Genomic DNA, 15,373 nt, shown 5'->3' with positions numbered 1-15,373 from the left:
TTTTTCCTTGGCACCTCCCAGCTACATGATGATTCTCTAATGAGGTACTTAAATGCATGCTGAGTCCATGAACATCTTCAGCATCTTCCACACCATGTTCAATAAAGTTCATATTTAGTAAATTTGTTGATCATCTGCATATTTATTGTAAGCAAATACTGCCCTTGGTATGGATGATGTACTGCTTTAATTTGGAATTCTGACCTATCATATAATCTCATAATATGTCTGTAGATAATGTATGCTAATAATAAGACGTATTGCTATAATATTAATGCAATGCTAACTTCCTGTCTTCCGCTCTTGATTTCAGATGTCCTAACATGGGTTTGTGTGTGGTGCTGCTTCGTGCGGCCGCTTTTTTCACCATCCTATGGCATGTCAACGCAGCCGAAGTGTAAGTACTACCTTAATACTAGTTTGACTGATAATAATTGGCATGCATTCGGTGTTTCCCAAGTAATTAGCTCTTCAATCAATCAATCAATCAATCAATCAATCAATCAATCAATCAATCAATCAATCAATCAATCAATCAATCAATCAATCAGATTCCATATCTGTTGTTTTCCTAGCCTTTGCAAAGAAATTATAAATTCATTAAACATCTCCATTGATAAGTTATTCCAGTCCCTACTCAGCCTATAAACGAATATTTGCCCCAAATTCTCCGCTTGAATTCCAACTTTATCTTCATATTGTGATCTTCCCTACATTTAAGGACACCACTCAAATTCATTCCTCTACTAAAGTCATTCCACGCCATCTCTCCACTGACAGCTCGGAACATACCACTTAGTCGAGCAGCTCACCTCCTTTCTCCCAAGTCTTCCCAGGCCAAACTTTGCAACAATTTTTGTAACCCTACTCTTTTGCCGGAAATCACCCACAACAATTCTAGCTGCTTTTTTTTTTAAGAATTTTTTCCAGTTCTTGAATCAAGTAATCAAGTAATCCTTACATCCTTACTAAAACCCCTAAATACCTTCGTAACCATGTGGAGAAATCTTTAATTACAATTAAACTTACAGTATGTGATTACTCGAATGCAGACCTTTCCTTATATTAACACCCAGGTACTTACAATGATCCCCATAAGGAACTTTCACCCCATCAACGCAGTAATTAAAACTGAGAAGAATTTTCCTATTTGTGAATCTTACAATCTGACATAAAACCCCGTTTATTATCATGTCATTGCCTACTGTCCATCTCACAACATTCCAAACAGAAGACATTTTAATGTAGAAAGAAGAGGAAATTTTCGTTTTGAAACTGGTGCATGGCTGTTGGCTACTAACAATAAAATGTTCCTAGCAGCATTTTAATTATTGATTAAAAAATACATATGTCTTATTTACATTTCTTTGTTATCATGCCCTAACCATTTCATTCATCTGTACAAATAATAATAATAATAAGAATGTCATGTGAGATTGCTATGCGGTACGAGTCGTATGCCTGTAACGTCGCATTCAGGAGGCAGTGGGTTCGAAACCCACTGTCAGCAGTTCTGAAGATGCCAATTTATTATTTATCATTTTCTGACTACCCTAGACACAATACGGGGCTGTATATTAATCAAGGCCAGAACCACTACCTTCTTCGTACTAGCGTTTTGTGTACCATAGTTGCCGAAAACCTCAAGTAGTTCGAGTGATGTGAAGCTAATATCTAAATGGTAAAAAATATTATTATTTTAAGTAGTAACTTATTATTATTCACGTAGTCCGACTCGTTGGCTGAACGGTCAGCGTACTGGCCTTCGGTTCAGAGGGTCCCGGGTTCGATTCCCGGCCGGGTCGGGGATTTTAACCTTAATTGGTTAATTCCAATGGCGCGGGGCTGGCTGTAGGTGTTGTCTTCATCATCATTTCATCCTCCTCACGACGCGCAGGTCGCCTACAGTCGTCAATTAGAAAGACCTGCACCTGGCGAGCCGAACCCGTCCTGGGATATCCCATTACTAAAAGCCATACGACATTTCATTATTCACGTACACTGAATAATAATGAAAATGAAAATCCACAGCCTTTATCCAGTTTCAACCGGGTCAGGAATGGAATGAATGAAGCCAGCAGCTCGCCTGAGCAACGGAGGCGTTCGAATAATAAGAATGGCATGTGGCCTCCGAAGGGGCCTGGTACAGATCTTTTAAGTTGACGCCGTATAGGTGACCTGCGTGTCTATGAGTATGGGGCCCTACATGAATTCTAATGCTGAAGGCAGTGCACACACCCAGCCCCTGAGCCATTGGAATTTACCAATGAAGGTTAAAATCCCCGATCCAGCTGGGAATCGAACCCACTGCACGCTCGCGTGATACAAGCTAGGAGGAATTAAAAGAAAAAAAGACGAAGAGAAGAAGGAGAAAGGAATTTTAAGACCCGATAATTCCTTCTTATTCTTTAATCTTCCTTAAGAAGTAGGGGTAGACAAGGAATAAGAAGAGTAAGAGAGGAGGAGGAAGGAGAATTTATGACCTTCCTGTATAACCTTCCCTTCTTGTTCTTCAGTATTCCTTAAGGACAAAAGAAAAGAAGTTAACGAAGGAGTAGAAGGGAAGAAGAAGAAGAAGAAGAAGAAGAAGAAGAGGATGGAGAATTTAAAGACCATCCTGTACTCCTGGGCCATAGGCCAGCATGCTAACCATTTAGCCATGTAGCCGTAATGAATAATAATAATAATAGTAATAATAATAATAATAATAATAATAATAATAATAATAATAATAATAATAATAATAATAATAATAATAATAAGTGCTGAATTTCAAGCTGAATAAATTAGAAGTACTGGAAAGAAAAATTATACGGAAAATACGCTACGAAATACAGAACTCTGTAAATCAAGAAGTAATGATGAAATGTACCCAAACATAGAAAATATAACAGACACAATGAGGAAGAGTCGATTGATATAATCTGGACATTTATACAGAATGGATGACAACAAGTTAACCAAACAGATCTTCAAATATCTTTGGAACAAGAATCCAACAACAACCTGGATTCATGAAGTCAAGAAAGATTTGGAAAGAAGCAACGTAAGGGAAGAAGAAGCAACACAGAGAGAGAGAGAGAGATTTTTAGAAATAAAGTGTAAAAAATGGAAGGATGCCAAGGTCGCGAGGGAAAGAAAATATGCTCAAAATTGTCTGAGGAGAGGAAAGTGAGGCGTAGTGTGCAGAGGAAGAAGTATTGTAGGAGGAAGAAGTGACAGCAAAGGATGAGGAGTTGGAATTGTCTCATGGTCACTAGAAGACCCTAACGGAGAAATAATAATAACAATAATAATTTGTCAATTTTATGTGCCGTATGTTTTCTCAGACACGTCAAGATGATGTAATGTTGCTCTCCTGAAATACCTTTTAACGCATCTGCAAATTTTGTGTCGAAGCTTTCATGATCTGTTAAAAACTCTTCACCCGGATTGGTTTGTATCGTAGTTTTGGATTCTCCGTTATATGTCTGCGAATCTTGCTTCTGACGTAGATCTCTCTCTTAAATGTTTACTATTCCGAAGTTCCATCCCATAACTTTGGGCAATGGATGCAAACACTGAACCAGCTGCAACATTTTTTTAGAGAGAAAATCGACTTTTGCTTAATATGAAACATAGAGCCACTATAATAAGCCAGAATTACCATTCAACTGCCCTGACCACGCTTATCCTGTAATTTATTTCACTAAACCCTCACTAAACCACTCAGTATTCCCTCGGATTTCTCTGCTCAATACCATGCAACTTCTCAATGTCACGGGCGAGCAATGATTTATTAGTGACTAGCGAATATACCCGTGCTTCGCTACGGTATTCTACCATGTACGCGGGTTTCTACGTAAATTACTGTACGCGTAGTGAGTAAGATATGTTAAATTGTATGTCTCTTAGGGCTATCCAGAAACAAAACGGGGAGGACACCATACATTGTTTCCGATGTAAGGTGGACATTGGGGGAGATTTGATGGTGATAGCAGGCCACATTTCGTACTACCATTCACAATAGAGTTCGGAAGTTTCTACTATAACGGCAGGCTCACTTGCCAACTGTCATTCACACTTGAGATGGAGAGTTTTCATTATAAAGATACACCTCTTTTCCTAATGATAATAATTATCCAGTTGGAGAGATTTGATTATAATCGAGAAATGCAGCACTATCTGACGTATGAAGAATCGAGATACGACAAAAGTAATAGGTCCCAAGTGGAAGATCTCTAAAAATTGAGCGGCGATTGTGTGATCCGTTCTGTGTTACGACATACCGTTTAGCCAGCAGTTGTCCTGAAACGAAGGTCTCAAAATTTCATTAAATTTGCCTCCGTAGTTTGGATATTTTCGGCGGCCAAAAAGTTAAAGCCTACATTTGAACCGCTTGGAATATTTCCTCAAAGGAAAGAGTATCGAGGTTTCAGGATGAGCACTCGCGTACACACGGAGTCATTAAGGAAGAAAGTAATGCAGGTAAGAAAGTTGAAAATAATAGAAAATAGGATTATAACTGAGAACAACGGATAGGTAAATAACATGTGGATATATTGGAAAATGAAATGTCCATTACTAAATTGTGAAGTTATGAGTTACGGATATAAAAAGGCGGTAACATAGGAGAAATTTAGGCGCAGAGATTCTTAGGTAAACAGATGAGAAGATGACTTATGGTGCTATAACTTTAGCCTACAGAGGCAAGGCAGCGGCAAGAAATTAAAGCCGAAAATGGAAGTACAAGGGAAATACAGTAAAATTTATAGCAAATGCCAAAAAACACTTTACAGTGTGAAATAATGGGCGACTCTCCGCAGTACTGTTCAAATATTAACAGTCTCCCTTCGTGATATTCGAGGACAATTATGACCTACAACGGTATTCCGCAAATATCCCTCAGAATGGCAGCTTGACGTCTGTCTTGCTTTCTGCCCAAGGAACAACCACGAGTTTACAGGAATGATGTCGAAAATGGCATTCTTTACTTTCCCGCTAGGAAGCAGCCATAGACGTTGCCATGGTAACCGGTAGGTTCGTTGTCTGTCTGTCAGTCACTTAATGCAGAGCATGAAAGCCGCAGAAAATAGTAATTTCCTCCGTCATTTCAAGAGCAGGCGAAATTAGGTACATAACAAATGAAGGGACGTTTCACATATAGTCCACGAATTTTTCAGAAAATCAATAGTATAAGAGAAAATGGAAGAAAACTGTTCTGGTTTCTCTATAAACCCCCAATCATTCGGAGATTTTTAAATCATATGCATCCTTCTTCTGGATTAGTATAATGAGGTTTGGTCCAGATCTATCAGCCGTTTCACCGTGATTATGGAACAAACAGACACGAAAAAGAATAACCACTGATACGGTCTTGAGTTGACCTAAAACAGGTAAATATCTGAAAAATTGTTAAAACAAACGAAATTACAGACAGGGGAACCGCTAACGAGGGAACGGTACGAAGTCGGACGGCGAATTTCGATTTGATTTTTACATATTCGTGAAGGTCTTTTTAAGCTGAAACAGGTAGTGGAAGTCTAATTTTTCGCTGGTCTTTTTTAAGGGGGCATTTGGGTGCTCAAATTTGGCGGTGCGCGTCCTGAATCGTACAGTACATGCTGGCACACGTCAGCGCTCACAGCCAGCGGCTGACCTGCCTCGCGTTCCCTCTCCGCTCCTTCGGTTCTCCTTTGTCCCCCTACCACATACGGCTGCCAACAGTTGTGTATATGAGACGGGGAGTCCTATTCTATTCGGTCAAGTTCTCCACGACTGATGGCTGTTCCACATACAGGAGATCGCATTGGATTCTTTACTTTGTTATGGCCGCTTTCAACATTATTGCCGCTCTTATTAATGCCCACGGTGTTAATATTCAGGAAGCCACAGAGCTTTCTGATGAAGAACAAATCATGTATACACAAATAAAGACAACGTTTGATGCAATTCTGGAGGGAAAATGCGAATTTATTCAGGAGGAAGAAGCCGTTTTTGTTGATTCAGAAAACGAAGATGACGTTGAGGAGGGGACAACAACACCGAAAAAATGCAAACACGGAGATGAGTTTAACGAAGATAATAAATCTTGTGATAGCCGAGGAAGACCCAGTAAGTCAGTGGAAGATTATGATTCCGAATCACTGCTGAACATGCATCAAAAAATAAAGGAACGAGGACCTATGTACGCCGAACGGAAGTATGAGAAGACTCGGAGACAAATTTATGGAATCGTGAACCACGTTGAACACAATGGAGAAATTAGGAAATGTGCAATGTTTCAAGCTTATGTGAAAGAAGAGTTCACCAAGGCAAAGATGCGTTATTTATATGTCACAAAATCGGACATTGAGCGTTGGATTGGTGAGGGTAGAGAGTTGTATTGCCCCAAACACTCTCTCCAAAGCGACTCATACTTGACAAACCTTAAAAGGCGTTTGAAAATTCGGTTCCGAAAAGTAACCAAACTAGTTAGTAAAACGTTTAAAACGGACGAAAAAGTACGACACGAAGTGGCTAATAAGTTTATAACATTCATTAATGAATTGCAAGAAAAGAAAGAGATCCCGGATGCCAATATCTAGAATTCGGACTAGTCCCGATTTGAATACGAAATGGCAACACAGAGAAGTTATGATTTTCGTGGTGTGAAAGACGTTCTTGCTTCGCTTGTTTGCCGAAACAGTTTTACGCACTCCCACACAGAGCAATATCACATTTCTAAAGCCGGAGAAATGGGACATTTGTTCTTGATCGTTTTCCAAGAAATTAATGGAAAGTTTGGACCTAGAGTACAAGAAAGTATCAAAGCCTACAAGGATGCTTTTAATATGTCGTAATTGTTTGTTCATCTTCCGGGAAAATGGGGAAAGGGCATGTACGTGACTGGTTTCAAAACGTTTTCCATCCGCAGTTACAGGAAGACGGAAGAAATCTTCTCATAGATTCATTCAGTGGCCAGGGCAAAAATGCACAACTTGAATCCCTGACGAACAAACATGTACACATTGAATACGTACCGAAAGGAACTACGTATCTTTGCCAGCCGTGTGATCTTGGACTCTTCCGACAACTAAAATGTTTAGTCCGTCGAATGGAAAACATTTTCCGGGTAAGGAATTTACACGGCCAGTCAAAATTAAAACCCCAAAACAGACTTTTCATTATAACTAATACAATACTAGCACATAACCAATTACAAGCTGATAGTTTTGTACCGATGCTGAAATATGGGTGGAAAGCGGGTGGTTATTCCATTAATGACAATATACCACAATTCCATACTGTTTCGCAAGGGAATTTTCATGATTTGACTGATAAAAAGTGTGCTGGACATGACTGTACCAACTTTTCGTTTATAAGGTGCGCACGTTGTTGTCTTGTGTTTTGTTATTAACATTTTGTGTTAGATTTAAACTATCATGCCATGTACAATGAACCAATGCCAGGCTGTGTTAGAATAAAGCCATTTTTTGAACACTTTGAATGTCATGATGATGCAGATAATATTTGATTATGTATTATTTGTATGTTAAGTAGTGATTTGTAAACTATTTTTATTGTTTATTTATTCCATAATCAATTCATCTTTGTAAATAAAATGTCCCTACTAACGTCAGTCTTCACCCACAATCCCGTGTACACAACTGAAGGCAGTCGTATGTGGTGGGGGACGGAGGAGAACCGAAGGAGTGGAGAGGGACGGCGAGGCAAGACAGCCGCTGGCTGTGAGCGCTGACGTGTGCCGGCATGTCCTGTACAATTCTCTGCGCGCACCGCCAACTTTGAGCTCCCAAATGGCCCCTTAAAAAGGACCAGCGAAAAATTAGACTTCCACTACCTGTTTCAGCTTAAAAAGCCCTTCACGAATATGTAAAAATCGAATCGAAATTCGCCGTCCGACTTCGTACCGTTCCCTCGTAAGTCTTTATTTATATAGATTAGGTTGGAAAGGAAGATAAACAATGATCGATTGCTTACAATCCGTACCTTTAAGGAAAACGGAATTATTTTTTTTTGGCAAGTTGCTTTACGTCGCACCGACACAGATAGGTCCTATGGCGACGATGGACAGGAAGGGGCTAGGAGTGGAAAGGAAGCGTCTGTGGCCTTAATTAAGGTACAGCCCTAGCATTTGCCTGGTGTGAAAATGGGAAACCACGGAAAACCATCTTCAGGGCTGCCGACAGTGGGGTTCGAACCCTATATAACCCGAATACTGGATACTGGCCGCACTGCAGCTATCGAGCTCGGTACGGAATATATTATGCGGGTGCAATTTGTATGTACGCACTAGGAACAAGTCGCTGCATATGAAACGAAATGCTTTATTATCCACGTGTCTACTTTGAATAATACTCTTACAATTTAAAAGAAGAATATTTACGTTGGCAATAGCAAGCCATGGTGAAACAGCAGATCCAGTGTCGTGTTAATAGTTCTGCAACATTTTACGTGAATAGCACATGGAAATGTAGTCCGCGTGCTGTTCACTAGAGGAGGGACAGAAAGGAACGGAACACCCTACCGCAAGTAAACTCCAGCTCAGTATGCCTCATGATTGGTCCTTTTAACTTAGCAGAGGGCCTCTGACTAAGTCAGGTTTTTATGTCCGAAGTAGTGATTGTTGTTACCCATACAAGCTACACGCGTGTCTGCAGTATTCTAGGGTTTAAGATCGGACTGAAGAGTGAGAATATTATAAAGAAATGGCCAGTGTTTAACCAGCCACAGCGAAATTTACAGTACCTGAGTCTCATCTGCTTTGGTTGCAAAAATGGCTTGATATTGAGAAGAGAATGACTGATTGACAGGAACGTAAGAAGCTTTAAGTGTAGTTACTAAAACACGTGACACTACACAGCTAATGCTTTGGAGGGTTTGCATATTAATATTGATATTATAGGTACTTCGAATTCCCAGACTTATGAATGATTCCTCTTGTTGTATCCCCTGCCCGTCATAAAAGGCAACTAAATGAGGGCCCAGATGCCTTCATATCTTCAGTAACAAGGCTTATGCGACACTTCCCGGTGGAAAGGACTTCATGTCAATTCTGAAGAGACCGTTTAGCATAATGTTGGGCCCATCTGTACCGCACCCCATGAGAACTAGGTCTCGCCATGGCCATAGAAATAATACTTATGCGCCGAGCAACCTCTTACTCACAGTTTGAATTGAAACGCGATGACCGTCGGCTGCTCGAAAATCGTTATTCAGCATCGTGGAACTGCATTTAGGGCTCTTCCGAAATGAAATTCGAAGGTAAACGTCATTGACTGTATCGCAGTCATCAACAGTGCTTGTCTCTCCGTACCATTTCCATGTTCGAACACCATCACTTTGATTACAGCTCGCCACTGATCTGCGTTTAGGGCTGTCATCCAGTTGGCAGATTCCCTAACAGTTGTTTAGCCAGTCTTTCCTTAAATGACTTCAAAGAGTTCGAATTTAATTTTTCATTTACCTTGATAAAATATTCCAATACCTAATTCCTCATCTTATAAACGAATATTTGCCCCAAATTGTTCTCTTAATTTCCAGCTTCATCTTCATTTTATGACCTTTCCTACTTTTAAACAATTAATATTATTCGTTTACTAATTCCATTCCAAGCCATCTCTCCTCTGGCAACCCAAAACATTCCGCTTAGTCGAGCTGTTCGTCTCCATAATTCAAAGTCTTTCCAGCCCAATACTCTTTGGTTGGAAATTACCCAGAACAAATCGTGCTGTTTTCATATGAATCTTTTCTAGTTCTCTTATGAAGTAATCCTGGTCGTACACTAAGTCCATATTCTAACTGAGGTCTCAAGATTGACTCCTCTCCTTTCATCCTTATTAAAACCCCTCAATACATTCATAAGGATAATGAAGAATCTCTACTTTTATTTACAATACCATGATTACCCCAATGAAAATGGTTTAACGACGCACTAACTTATCAAAGGTTTTTGACGACGCGAGAATGGGAAAGAACTAAGGTTAGGAACGTAGCGGCCGTAGCCATAATTAAGGTACAGCCTCGGCATTTGCCTGGTGTAAAATAGGAAAGCACGGAAAACCTCTTCAGAGCTGCCGACGATGGTTTGAACCCACCATCTTCTGAAAGCAAGCTCTCAGCTCCGCGACCCTAAACGCACGGTCAATTCACTCGGTATCTTTCCTGATACCAACACCTAGTTACTTATGGTAGTCCCCATGACTTACTGCCATCCCATCAACACAGTAATTAAGACTGAGAGGACTTCTCTGTGTGAAACTTACAACCCGCCTTTTCTCCTCCATTACCACCATACCATTGTCTGTTGTCCACCTTACAACTTTGTCCAGGGCTTCTTGCAGTCGCTCACAATCCTGTAAGTTACTTATTACTCCATACAGCATAACATCATTCACAGAATGCCTTATCCATGATTTCAGTTCTTTACTCATATCATTTATATACATACGAAACTAGGGGTCGAATAACATTGACTTGCTGGGATCCCCAACCCCCAACCCCATCTTAATCGTTACAGGAACAGATAATGTTCCACCTACTCTAATTCTGTAGATCTGCTGGTGGTGATTCGTCCGTCGGATGCCGGGCTGAGTTGCTGAGCAGTGGCCTTCTGAGCTCAAGTAGGCAGGTTCGATCCTCGCACAGCCCGGTGGTATTTGAAGGTGTCCAAATACGTCAGCTTCGTGTCGGTAGATTTTCTGGGACAACATTCTGACACCACCTCGGCGTCTCCAAAACCGTAAGGCGTAAAACCAATATAATTAATTGTTACTGTCCGTCCGAGAGAGACATTAAGCCTTGAACAGACCCCTTGGTGTTATTCAACAGAAGTAGGCTATGTGCCAACACTGGGTTTCACCCTCTCCCTAAACCATTATCATCATCATCATCATCATCATCATCCCACATCCAGATGTACAGGTCGCCCACGGTTGTCAAATGGAAAGACCTGCACTAGGTCTCGAACATTTCTGATACTAAAAGTCATACGACAAATAAATCCAAGTAAACAAAGGCATTTTTGACTATTGGGCTGCAGTAAGAACTGATGGCAAAATGAATTCATGGTTAAAGGTATTTACAGAGGTTCGACAAGGCTGTAATTGTTCATAGTTACATGGATCATCTACTGAAAGGTATGAAGGGCAGGGAAATGTAGTAAACAGTTAGGTCTATGCCGACGACTTGGTCTTAATGGCAGACTGTGCTGATAGCCTGCAATCTAATAACTTGGAACTTGAAAACAGGTGCAGTGAGTATGATGTGAATAATAGCCTTTTCACCACTAAAATGATTTCAGTAGTGAAGAAATCTAAGAGAAATGAATGTTAGGCTTGGAATACAAAACTGGAACACGTAGATCATTTCAAGTATGTATGGAGTGTATTCTTCCAGGATGGTAGTATACATTAGTGAGATAGAATCGAGGTGCAGTAATGAAAAAGCAGTGAGTTGCGATCAACAGTATGTATGTCCAACCCTTGTCGCAATTCTCAACAAGGTCAGGTATGAAGTGAGATGAACCCTCGTAGTGAGATTTTACGACAGGGTACCCTTCCTGACGTCAACCTCATCAGAGGTGTTAATGTGTTGAAATTAGTGATGTGATGTATGACGGTAGGAAGGGAGAGAATGAAACCCGGTGCCTGTCGAATAGCACGAAGGGGTCTGCTCAAGACTTAACGTTCCATTCGACGGACGAATCACTGTCAACTTCGTCATATACCCTCACTCCACAGGAACCCTAGGGATTAAATCCAGACTCTTGGCACGCAATCAGGTTATCGGAAATTGTATACCACCATCTTTCCCACCCTGTCGGCCAATATTCTGATGGTGAAGTGTTTTCGCCGAACGACGCTCAACCCAGATAACCACGGTGTTAGATCACATAGAACTGACACCCTAGCGATCATGGCTGCTAGGCGGGCTAAGTTGTAATTGACGGTATTCTGTAAGAAAGAAGTCGGTCTATCTTTACACCGATTTGTTTTCAGATCAACCTGGCTGTACAGGCGCGAAATTTGGCTGTCTTCAGGATATCCTTATCATAAGTTAAAAGTAACAGCTATGAAAGTAGCGAGAAAGATCACTGTTACAAACAGGTGGGAACAATGGCAGGTGGGTACTCGGAATGAGGACATAAAAGCTAAGTTAGGAACGAACTCGATGGATGAAGCGGTAGGCATAAACCGACTTCAGTGGTGCAGCCATGTGAGGGATATGGAGGAGGATAGGTTACCTAGGAGAATAATGAAGTCTGTCATGGAGGGTAAGAGAAATAGAGGGAGACCAAGGCGACGATGTTTAGATACAATTTTTCATTATTTTATGATAAGAGTTATAGAACTAAACGAGGCTTCAGGGCAAATTATAAACGGAGGATTATGGAGGCGATTAGTAAATTCACAGGGGTTTGCAGACTGCACGCTGAAATACATAACAGTCTATAGATGTATGTTTGTATGTATGTATATATGTATGTACAGTACTTAATTGAAGAGGTTATGTTGTCGCAGCTGATTCACATGTATCCTCAGGCATTTAAATTAAAAATTCTGATAGGCTGATGCTGATAGGCCGGTCAAAATCGACAATAAATTAACAAAACAAGATGTATCTCTGATTGTTTATTATGTTGTTTGGGCCCATTAGAACTATGTATAACCAAGTTTGCAACTCTCAAAAAGTTGTGGAAACATTTTTACACACGATAAACCGTAAATTTTTTGGAATTGCTTCAGATTCTTCCCTATATCTCATAATCCATGCATTTTTCGTCCAAAGCTACTATATATGTTTTACGAACATTAAATTTGTGACAAATTAAGGCCAACTGGAGATCTGTAGGTCAATTGGTTACCGAATTACGGCACATTGAAAATATGCCAGTTTTTCAAAAATTGAAAATATTACTTTTAGACCTTCTTTGGACCGACCTTGCGTCGAAACCATTGATCCTACGAGTAAAACGTATAGAATATAATTTGTAGGTAATTTAATTAGCTTTAAATTAAGTGCAGAGCGGGGTCTGCAAACCTCCTAGTTCTCTCAAAATCTCACAAAAACCCATAAAGTGTAACATAGCATTTTTCCAGAAATGTTGCATAACCTTTCCTATCTTTTGTTTTTTGGTTTGGTAGAGAAAAAGAAGACATGTAATCATTTAAAAACGGTTAAATGTATCTTAATATAAACATAAGTAATCATAAATACAGTAACTTAATCAATATCAATCAATTAATCAATTCAGTCAAATAGTCAAACTCGTTGCCTTGTTTTTGATGGTCTTGGGCCGTCACTTTCGTTTCTCTCTTCAATAAGTAGGTCTTCGTCTTCTATAGGTAGGTACTCCAGTATTGGTGGATCATCAGTGTTGTCTTGAGGCTCGTCCTCTTCAATGATGATAAGGGCAGCGTTCTGGCACGTTTCCCCAGATCAGGTAGCACACATCACAGAACATCTGAGCTCTGCTTTCAGGCAAGTGCAGCCACCTCTGCACCCCTTCTTGCATTTGTAAGGGAGGAGTTTCAGGAGCCTTGCGGGGGCAGGAGCATGGCGACTGGTAATGGAGATGAGTCCAGCCGAGGTCAATTTCCAACCCCAGTCGGTGGCCTCTTTCTCCACCCCCAACCACTTTTGCACCGGGTGATATGTGCGGTAGTAGTGATACGACGCAGCCGCTGCGGTTGGAGCAAACGGGCCAGATTCGCTTTGGTGTTGGCTGCTGTCTTCACAAAAGTACGGAAGCGTACATCATTGAGGGTGTCTGTCGTATACGTTTGTTTTAGTGGATCGTAGACCGCAGAGGAGCACGAACAAATCCACATCCTCTCCAAAGATGATGACGTGGTTATTGGAAGTAATTTTTTGCAGAGCAGTCACGACGATATCGCGGTCTGCGTCTTCTTTTGATATTTTTGTCTCAATTCCCTCGAGAGCAAAAGCAGAACAGAGATGTTCAGTGAGATGAACCTTGTTTTTGTCATTCGAGAGCATGTTCTCTTGGGAGACTGTGATGATGGTCGATACGTCAAACACAGTTTCCGCTGATGCTGCAGAATACTGTCGTGATCGCTCTACAAATTTGGTGCTCTTTTGGGCACCATCCTCAGGATACCCGTCGAAGACTACACACACATTTCTCCCAAAGTGGTTAAATATGTAGCTTATGTAGCTTGCTGTGATAGCCCGTACCGAATCATTCCGATGCCACACAACTTTATGGACGAGTTATCTTCCATCGACGACAGTAAATGTTTTTGCCTGCACACTGACGCTCTGTGGCTTGAGTGAAGGCAGCGTATAAAGCTGAGTTTGTGCCCTTACGCATCCTTTCGTCGGAAAGTAGGGTCATAGGATATGGAGCGATCTCGTATGTCAAGTGGGCCTTCAACTGTCGGTCTGACTGTTTCATGATACACATGCGCTGGAAGATGGTGAGTTGCTCGACATCGACTTTCTTCTCTTGGATCTTGATAGTGGTTGTAGGCGTTTCCAAAGAGAGGACTTTTTCTTTCCTAGGGACGCTAACATTCCCAAAAGATTTTCCAATAATTCGGTTCACCCCTTTCAGTCCTCGGGCAGTGAGGCAATTTATGTGGGGGACACCTACAGTGTCACTGCTAATGGATACGAATTTACCTATTTTGAATTTTATTGAACCAGGCTTTCAGTTTTTTCACTTCAGATGTATCTCGTGCAATTTGCGTAGGTCGCATATCGACACGCTGCTCACTTGTTGTGGAGGAAATATCCCAATACCCTTCTACCTCTCCACATATATTCAGCATATATACCATCCCGCCCGTCCAACGAGAGTGCACACTTGTAGAGATACCTCTGCGATGGCTTAGGCCACCCTGGCTCTTCATTGAACGCATCAATACCTGTTCATTTGTCAAGTCAGTCCACACACCTGACCAAAATTTGTTGGATCTGCAGATGGTGAAGCATCCTTTCGTGAACAATTGATATTCTGTTGGGTCCATTCGGTCTTGCAGAGTGCCCATCCATCACTTTTTCGACACTGTTTTGAGCATATATCGTGGCAAGGAACAGTCTGAGGCCGCTCCCCGCCATGATATTGCCAATTGCTCCCATATATGACATCAATAGGTGGAAGCCACCTAACCGTACTTCCACACCAGTCAATTCAGCACCGGGACAGTTTTGGACAACGTCCCTTTCTTTCATGTACAATTATTCAACTTACATACCTCCTATATGATCATAACACGTTTTGCATGTTCAGATCTCACTTCATGAACAAAAAAGTGGTTAGGTTCATTTCTGGAAAAATGCGATTTTACCTTATATGGGTTTCTTTTTGATCTTGAGAGAACTGCGAGGCTTATAGACCTCGCTCTGCGCTTAATTTAAAGCTAAT

The 15,373-nt window shown here is 40.9% G+C and overlaps 1 protein-coding gene across 8 annotated transcripts in view; it reads left to right on the top strand.

The window, feature by feature from the left end:
* The window catches only part of pHCl-1 (pH-sensitive chloride channel 1), a 1,475,408-nt gene that overhangs the window by 765,377 nt on the left and 694,658 nt on the right, over window positions 1-15,373 (top strand). For all 8 annotated transcript variants that reach the window (XR_011017610.1, XM_068225461.1, XM_068225460.1 and 5 more), the window contains exon 3: window positions 314-397. Coding sequence is in view for 7 of the 8 variants with exons in the window: in XM_068225461.1 (XP_068081562.1) it covers window positions 324-397 (74 nt within the window). In the remaining variant the exon portion in view is untranslated. The remainder of the gene's footprint in view (window positions 1-313; window positions 398-15,373) is intronic.

The sequence above is a fragment of the Anabrus simplex genome, chromosome 1 (genome assembly GCF_040414725.1).
Source record: "Anabrus simplex isolate iqAnaSimp1 chromosome 1, ASM4041472v1, whole genome shotgun sequence".
Taxonomy (NCBI): Eukaryota; Metazoa; Arthropoda; class Insecta; order Orthoptera; family Tettigoniidae; genus Anabrus; species Anabrus simplex.
This window is presented reverse-complemented; position numbering and strand designations above follow the sequence as displayed.